Genomic DNA, 9,681 nt, shown 5'->3' on the forward strand with positions numbered 1-9,681 from the left:
CATCATTATCCTAACTACAGTTTTAATTACCACATAATTACCTTTCACCAGCCTAAGCCTATATCTTGGTCAACATTCCCTTGATCTGTATACTCTAGATTTCTCTCCAACTCCCTTTACTTTTCAGCAAATAGGACTGTTAATTCTAAAACAACTACTATCTTTTATCCAGTCAGTTTAATCCAAAACATTTATACGTTTGAAATTTAATTTGTTAAACCATTCAAAAACACGACCCTATGTCAACTTACACCTTCTACCCTTGGAAAGCTAAAAGTGGATTTAGGCCCCGCTCTTACAAATAAAAAATCAGCAGTCACTGCCTACTGCGACTCGTTCGGACGACCTTGTTATACGATAAATGTAACCGTGCACTTCCGAAATATCAATATCATAGAGACATTTGAGTCTTTACGAAAAATCAACATGAAGTTAAACCCATCAAAATGCAATTTCGGAGAAGAGGAAGGAAAATTCTTGGGTCATATTATCACAGAACGACTCATATACGCAAACCCAAAGAAGATAGAAGTAATTGAAAGTATGCCTTCACCATAAAGTAAAAAGGAGGTGCGAAGTATCACAGGGAAATTGGCAACCCTAACAAGATACTTGTCCAAGTTCGCGGAATGTTCATTACCGTTCTTTGGAATGCTAAAAAATTGTTAAAAGAAAGCTTATTTCAGGTGGACTGAAGAAGCGGAAAGTGCCTTTCAAGAAATAAAAAAGCCATTAGTGGAATTACCAACTATGATTGCGCCAATCGCGGGAGAAACATTGATACTGTACCTAGTCACATAAAAAAGCAATAAGTCCAGTCTTAATTGCAAATCGAGGACATGTAAACCTATTTTACTAATAACTTAGTACTTAATTTCAATAGTCATTTTTTAAAAACTATCGTGTTCATAATTATGATATACGATATAGGTGCAAATGTCTATATATTTTATTAACAAAGCCTTAACGGGCAGTGAGTTGAATTACCCTGCAATTGAAAAACTGGTATATGCCTTAGTGCATACGGCCAGGCTCTTACGGCGATATTTTCAAGCGCATCCAATTATGGTCTTGACCAATCAACCAATAAAGCAGGTATGGCAAACGACAAAAGTAAAAAAAGCCTCTTATAATCCACAAATATTTTACGAAAAGTGAAACTTACTTTTGATATCAATGATTAAGAAGGTATTGTACAAACCAGAAAATTCTGGTCGCATGGCCAAATGGGCTATTGAATTGGGTGAGCATGAAATAAGTTTCTCCCCTAGAAGCGCAGTCAAAGGGCAAGTGGTGGCCGATTACTTAGCTAAAGCAACTGGTGAAATTGAAGTTTTACATAAAACAAAAGAAATTGCTCCTCCCCCAAAACAGTTACGGGAAATGCATACTAACGGAGCATGTGGTCCAGAGGGCACAGGTTCCGGAATAGTTCTCGTAAGTCCGAAAGCGGAAGAATATACATTCGCCCTACGTTTCAGCTTTCCAATGACAAATAATGAAGCACAGTACGAAGCACTATTATCCGGCATGAGAGTATCAAAATATCTGGAAGTATGCAAACTGTCAGTTTATGTTGATTCACAGTTAGTCGCAAATAAGTTTAATGGTGTATTTGAAGCGCACTATGAATCGATGCAAAAGTATATGAAACTGGTAGAAGAACTTGCGGCTAACTTCGACATCTTCCAGATAACACAAGTGTCGAGTACGCTAAACAAAAAAGCAGACGCGTTAAGTAAAAATTGGCCGCGTTGACTTTCAATATTTCAAAAAAGAAATCTGGGTCGAAGAGATTAAAGTAAAATCAATTGAAACCGACTCTGTGACAGCAACGGTCGAAGAAGTCGAGCCAAGTTGGAGGACACCGATAGCGGATTTCTTAAATACAGGCGCACTACCAGCTGATGCGGTAGAAGCACAAAAAATTAAAATTAAGGCACCAATGTATTTGACAGAAAAGGGAGTACTTTATAGAAAGTCTTTCTTTCGACAACATTTACGATGTTTAAGTCCCAATCAAGTTGAGGTGATCATTAGAGAGGTCCACGAAAGATTCTGCGCTTTGCATTCAGGACACAAGACAGTTGCATCTAAAATAATGCGACTTGGATATTATTGGCCGTCAATGTATAGACATGCCACAGAAGTTATACGCAAATGTCAGTCATGTCAATTGCATACGCCAATAAGCAAGGCTCTGCGGCATCCGATGATTACAGTATCCTCACCATGGCCATTTTGAAAATGGGCAGTTAATATTGTCGGACCATGAGAGAATTGATGAGAAATCGAGCCACCAAAAACTTACACTATCAACGAGACCTATAAATACTCCTATATTAACGAATAACTAAAGGAAAAACCTAGCAGCTATCTACAACCAAAACATCTCAAACATATTTATTTACAAAAAGAAAAATATAAATTTAAAGCTAACTCATTTGAATTCATCATCACGTTATTCGTCCCTAAGAAAAAATATTCCGTCGTGACAATAATCATGCAAAAGTCCCATTGTTTAATTATTTAGAATATGATCAAAAATGTTATAGTCGTTTTAGTTGACTTTGAAAATTATTCATATATATATATATATATATATATATATATATATATATATATATATATATATATATATATATATATATATATATATATATATATATATATATATATATACACTATAACAACAACAAAATCCAATCTCACAAAAATAGGGTATGGGGAGGTAAGATGTAGACAATCCTTCTATAATCCTAAAATAAAGAGAAGTCATTTCTCTACCCAGAGTGATATACTCCAAGGGTAAAGAAAGTTCTCCCTCTCAATGTTCTATGGATAGAGAGATTGTTTCCGAAAGGAACCCCAGCCAATAAGTAAGTTAAAAAAGTGAGACGTCATGAAAATGGTGAAATCAGATTTGCATGGGTTTTAAACCTGTCTGAAGTTCAATTTAAGCTCTAAGCAGCAGTGAAGTCGCAATAAATCGACGCTTGCTATTGACTCGATTAATAGAGCCATATATATATATATATATATATATATATATATATATATATATATATATGTATATATATATATATATATATATATATATATTAGTGAAAGGATCGAGAGATATCTTTTAATTGAAGACAATACATAGAACCTCATCTAAATAAAAACCGAGACTTGAAATTAATGGTAAAATTTCAAAAATACCCATGTGCGTAAATCAGGGACGTCTTAAAGGGCGTGTAAGTGTGTACAATCGCACAGGTCCCAAAATTTTGAATGACTCGTATTCTATTATTTTAATGATAGAACAAACAAATACATTAATTCTAAAATAGTTTTGAACAAATAAAAAAAAGTGGGGGGGGGGGGAGGGGGGGGGTTTACCGCCCATGCCCTCAGATTGGGCCGAATTTCCTCCGAGGCAACAGTTGAGAGTGGTTATGCACCTGCTGGATGGTTTAGTCTGTAACATCCCAAATATTTAAGGTATTATTTTATGTAAATTTTAATTGCTAAGAAATTATATGGTAAAGGTTGTTTTATGTTAAATGGATAAAAGTTAAGTTTATTGGTTAAGTTAAGAAGGACTAATGGTGCAAAGTTAGAATTAAGGACTTCCCTAACTATAGATGTGATGGGGAGGGTTGAAATTGCTAATAGACCAAAGTTATATTAAATAAAAGAAATTAGAAATGCTGGAAATTGAATTTATTCACAAAAAAATAAAGAAACCTCCTGGTTGTATGTGTGTGTGTCGACTTGGAGGAGGAAGAAGAAGGAGATCACCAATTGATGAAATTAAACTCATGCAAGCTTGAATTTAGTGAAATCTAACACACCTTAATCACTCTAGCAAGCTTTAATCTTCCAATTTCACTCTTTTGGTGCACAATTAGGGTTCTTAAACTCTAAAAGACAAGGTATGGATTTTGTGTCTAGGTATTGCTTGTATTGTGTGTTAATGATGAGATTATGCTTAAGAAAGTTGCTATTTGTTAAATTGTGCACATTTGAATAAATTAGAATGGAATTGTTGATGATTTTGGAAGTAATTACATGTATGAACTTGCATTATAGATTTATGGCATGATTATGGTGAGATTGATGATGTTCTAGTTAGATTTCTAGTCATGCACACCAAGTGTTTGTTAAAATGTCTCAATGAGAAGTTTATGTGTTCTAGCTAGAAATTGTGATGAAGGATGTTCATGTATGAACTATGGTTATTGTTGAAGGTTATAGAAATTGATTATTTGATAATTTAAGGGTGTTAGTAATGAAATTGGATTGTATGCACATTTCTTAAATAATGAAAGGATTAAAGGAAAAGTTGCATGTATTGCTAAGAAATGAACTAGTAAATGTACTTGATTAAAGTTATGAAGTTTAATTGGTAATATTCTTGTTTTAGAAAAGATGAGATCAAGGCTAGAATGTATGTATGTTGTGATTAGGGGGTTAAGTAGGTTAAGTAAATGTGAAAGTATATGATAGTGTATTAATACATGAAAGTTGTGATTTTCGATTGAGTGATGATTAATGAGATTAGCTCATGTATAGGTGCTAATCAAGGAAAAGAGGTTACAAGTGATCAAGGAAATTCAATTAAGCAAGGTGAGTTCATAGGGGGTAATATGGGCGGGTCAAGAGTGGCTTAGTGTTCTCGGATTGCATCCGTGCAAGAGAGAAACGACTAAGTGCACTAGTTATGTAGCTTAGATAGAACTATTGGGTTAACCTAATAGTTGTATCTATGGTTGATGTTTAGCTTAGGCAAGGTTATTACATTGCTAGTAATCTTGCCTATGGTTTGTGTTAGCTTAGACACATTAAGTGTCTATGTATGAGATGATGATAGCTTAGGCATATTTAGTATGTCTATGGTTAGCTTAGGCATGATTACTAGGTTCGGCCTAGTAAGTCATGTCTATGGTATGAATGAATTGGATCCGAATGTATGCAAGCAACCAATGGGTTGAAGGATAAGTGTTATGATTTATGCCCGCATGTTTTGTGTTTTGTGTTTTATTACTTTCCTATAACTCACTAAGTGCAAAAGCTTACCCCTATGATGTTTTATGTTTTAGGTGCTAAGGTCCATCGTGAAGGTAAGGAGCCCGTGTAAAGCGCTAGAGGAGCATTGGCATAGCGTAAGTGGTATTGCAAGTCCCTTTTTGTAATCACGCTCTACGGTTACCGCTTATTAAACGCCAAGGGCTTTGAATGAGTCATGTTTGTTATTGTTGAACTTGGGACCAAATGATGGTTTTGATTCATGAAAACACGTTTTGTTGTCTAAATGTTGTTTATAGATGGTTCACGATGTTAGAAACTGATTTCTGATGTTTGTGTATGAATTATGCAGTTTTAAATATGTTTGAGTATGATGAAAAGTGAAAAAGTTTGGTTTAAGTGAAATGTTGCAGATCAGCCCCCGGATTAGTGTTATGTCGCGCCGCGGCCAAGGGCTCCGCGCCGCGACATATAACTGATGTTGGGAACAGAAGCAAGGCTAAGAAGTATAAATTTTCCTGTGTATTGTCGCGCCGCGACAAGGCTGGCCGCGCCGCGGCATAAGCCTTGTCCAGGCAGTAACCTTGTTTTTCAAAAAAAAAAAAAAAAAAAAATTTTACTCGATTCAAGGCGTTAAAAGTTGGTATCAGAGCTGTGGTTTAAGGGACTTGGATAACCCACGATAGGGATTATCTAGGCTTAAACCATTGTTGCGAAAGGATAAGCGGTTTAGGACTTGCATAAGTGTTAAAGTCGTATAGTTGTGCCATGTTCCATAGGGTAGAGTCATTGACAAGACCCATAGTATAATGAATAAGATTACGAATTGGTTTATGTAAGGAGTTTGATACTCGCTAGCCATGATGTCGTGGTAGACTAGATGTGTAATGAAATGGTGTAATAACAACATGCCATTGCTATTACTTCATTTTAGTACACATGGACGTCTACTATGGTCATGGTGACTCGAGTTAGGAATTCTTTCGGATTGTTTGGTTTTGATGAATAATGGTGTTACCGGTATTTGAACTAATGGGTTGAATGTAATTTTCAGAATGGCTATTGTATCGCCAAACCGAGGTCAAGATGAGGATGATGAGTACGTCCGCACCCCATCCACGGAGTCTATAGAAGACTCTCAAAATGAATCGGAAGAAGTTAACATGCCAAATGACATTTCGGGGCAAATAGGGCAAGCCTTGATACGTTATACCCCAACCTTGTTAGAAAAGATCAAGACGTTGATCAATGATCAATTAGATGAGAAGTTAAAGACTTTTGTTGCCAATAACCCTACCTTAAGAGGTGAAGGGGGAAGTGGGGTAAGGCAAGAAGAGGTAGAAGCCCCTAAAAGAAAGGATGATCGTTTTGAATATAAGAACTTTGCAAATTGCCATCCCCCCGAGTTTCATGGTAAGGTTGACCCAATCGTTAGTCAAAGGTGGATAGACGAAATTGAAGAAACTTTTATGTTATGTGAATGCCCCGAGCATTTAAAGGTAATTTACGTGGCACATCAAATGATGGGTAGTGGTTATGAGTGGTGGAATTTTATAGTTAAGTCTCATGGGCGAGACGTGGCTACAAGTTTCTCATGGGACAAATTCCGTGAAATGTTTATGACTCAATTTGCTCCGCCCGCCGAGGTTAGTAGGTTGAAATCCGAGTTTATGAATATAGAGCATGGAAGAAAGTCGGTGACCGAGTTTAATGCTGAGTTCAATGACAAGTCTCGTTTTTGTCCGGACTTCGTGTCAAGTCCCAAGTTGATGATGGATCATTATCATGAAAAGTTAAATCCCGAGATAAGTGAATTTATCGACAAGAGCACTTATAAGACCTTAGCCGAGATGATGAATAGAGCACTTGTTAGAGAGCATGAACTTAGGAAGAAGGCGGCGTTTAAACGGAAGTTAGATCAAGACTCTAAGGCGATGCATAATGTTAGTCCGAAGAAGGGTAAGTTTGGTTCCGAATCCCCGCACAAGTCAAAAGGGGGTTTTGTGTCGGGTAAGAGCGGTGGAAAAGAAGCCAAGTTGTGTACTAGATGTGGTAAAAATCATACGGGTGAATGTAAAGCGGGTACCTCCGATTGTTACTCTTGTGGAAAGCCGGGACATAGAGCCGCCGAATGTCCTAAGAAAGGTAAGCAATGTTATTATTGTTTTGAGAAAGGTCACTCTCAAGCCGAATGTCCGGAATACAAGAAGGATTTAGCTAGTGGTAGTGTTAAGAAAGAGGTTAAGACGGAACCGAAGACTAGTGATAGCCGACCAAGGGCCCGAGCTCATCAGATTACCGCACTCGAAGCGAAGGAGTCCCAAAATGTGGTGTCAGGTACCTTTATTGTAAACTCTTTACCTGCGCATGTTTTGTTTGATTCCGGTGCTACGCGGTCGTTTGTATCATATTCTTTTTGTAAGCATTTTAATATGACCCCAAGTATGTTAGAACACCCATTAGATGTTGAAATAGCGGATAATAAGACCGTGATGGTGTATAGTATCATTAAGGGGTGTGAAATTATTTTGGATGATGAAAAGTTTGTCATTGATTTAATACCCATGCAAATGGGGGAATTTCAAGTAATTGTGGGCATGGATTGGCTAGATGACAATGAGGGGATAATTTTGTGTCGTAAGAAAATAGTGTTAGTTCAATCACCAAGTGGAAAAGTTATATGGATTTATGGGGAACGAGCTAGGCGTGCAATTCCTATATGCACATATGCTAAGGCTAAAAGATTTTTGTCTCATGGGTGTTGTGCGTTTTTGGCACATGTTGTTGATGATTCGAAAAAGGTTGTTGAATTAGATGATGTACCAATAGTTAACGAGTTTCCGGATGTGTTTCCAAGTGAATTGCCCGGTGTACCTCCCGAGCGAGAGGTAGAGTTTAGAATAGATTTGATACCCGGGGCCACGCCAATTGCCAAAGCTCCCTATCGATTAGCCCCGTCGGAAATGAGAGAAATGATGACTCAATTACAAGATTTGATAGATAAAGGTTTTATACGTCCTAGTAGTTCACCTTGGGGAGCTCCGGTTTTATTTGTGAAAAAGAAGGATGGAACTATGAGAATGTGTATTGATTATCGAGAATTGAATAAAGTCACTATTAAGAACAAGTACCCGTTGCCAAGGATAGACGATTTGTTTGATCAACTACAAGGTGCTAGTTTCTTTTAAAAGATAGATTTAAGGTCGGGTTACCATCAATTGAAGGTGAGGGAAGAAGATGTCCCTAAAACGGCTTTTCGAATAAGGTATGGTCATTATGAGTTTGTGGTTATGCCGTTTGGATTAACAAATTCTCCGGCCACGTTTATGGATTTGATGAATAGAGTTTGTCGACCGATGCTTGATAGGTTTGTAATTGTGTTCATTGATGACATTTTGGTATATTCTAAGAGTGAAGAGGAACATACGGTACATTTAAGACAAGTATTAGAGACTTTAAGAAGAGAAAGATTGTTTGCTAAGTTCTCTAAGTGCGAGTTTTGGCTTCGTGAAGTTCAATTTTTGGGCCATGTCATTAACAAGAAGGGTATTTGTGTTGATCCGGTGAAGATAGAGGCAATTATGAGATGGGAACCACCTACGAATCCTACCGAGGTTAGGAGTTTTCTAGGTTTAGCGGGGTATTATCGGCGATTTATACAAGATTTTTCTAGAATAGCCACCCCACTCACCAAGTTGACTCGTAAAAGTGTGCCATGGAGATGGGAAGAAAAGCAAGAACAAGCGTTTCAACTCCTTAAGGAGAAGCTCGTTCAAGCTCCCATATTGGTTTTACCGGAAGGGAATGAGAACATGACGGTTTATTGTGATGCTTCTAAGAAAGGCTTAGGGTGTGTATTGATGCAAAATGGGAAGGTCATAGCTTATGCTTCCCGACAATTGAAGGAACACGAGAAACGCTATCCTACGCATGATTTAGAATTGACGGCCGTGGTTTTTGCTCTAAAGATTTGGCGTCATTATCTTTATGGTGTTAAGTTTTCCATTTATACCGATCATAAGAACTTAAAGTATTTGTTTGATCAAAGGGATTTGAACGATAGGCAAAGGAGAGGTCTCGATTTGGTGAAAGATTATGATTGTGAGATCTTATATCACCCCGGAAAAGCGAATGTAGTAGCGGATGCTCTTAGTAGGAAGTCAAGTCATCAACCGATTAAGATAACAAGCTTGGCTATGGTAATATCACCTCAAATATTTGATGATATTCGTGTTGCACAAGGTGAAGCATTATCGCCCGAAAACGTGAGAAAAGAAAGAATCAAGGGGCAAGTTGACGATTTTGTGGTAGATTCTCGTGGTTTAAGGCTTAGATATGGGAGAATTTGGGTACCTTTGCAAAGTGATGTTAGAAGTGAGCTCCTTGACTTAGCTCACAAGTCTAAGTATTCGATTCACCCCGGTGCTACGAAAATGTATAGAGATTTAAGGAAAGACTATTGGTGGCCGGGAATGAAGAGGGATATAGTTAAGTATGTGCACAAGTGTCTTACTTGTCTTCAAGTGAAAGCCGATCATCAAATGCCCTACGGTAAACTGCAACCTTTAGAGGTACCGGTGTGGAAATGGGAGCATATTACGATGGATTTAGTGACTAAGTTGCCTAAGACCCCTAGACAACACGATGCAATTTGGGTTATTGTTGATA

General features: G+C 37.4%; 1 protein-coding gene across 1 annotated transcript; it reads left to right on the forward strand.

Moving 5' to 3' along the window:
- Window positions 1-1,176: 1,176 nt before the first annotated feature.
- Window positions 1,177-1,758, forward strand: LOC139875902 (uncharacterized). The gene has a single exon (XM_071863200.1). It carries the CDS (start codon window positions 1,177-1,179, stop codon window positions 1,756-1,758), a length of 582 nt encoding a protein of 193 aa, XP_071719301.1.
- The last annotated feature ends 7,923 nt before the right edge of the window (window positions 1,759-9,681 follow it).

Source organism: Rutidosis leptorrhynchoides, chromosome 11, assembly GCF_046630445.1.
Source record: "Rutidosis leptorrhynchoides isolate AG116_Rl617_1_P2 chromosome 11, CSIRO_AGI_Rlap_v1, whole genome shotgun sequence".
NCBI classification, from domain to species: Eukaryota; Viridiplantae; Streptophyta; class Magnoliopsida; order Asterales; family Asteraceae; genus Rutidosis; species Rutidosis leptorrhynchoides.

Coding starts and splice junctions, on each gene's coding strand:
- LOC139875902 (XM_071863200.1), top strand. CDS start 1,177: ATGATTAAGAAGGTATTGTACAAACCAGAAAATTCTGGTCGCATGGCC.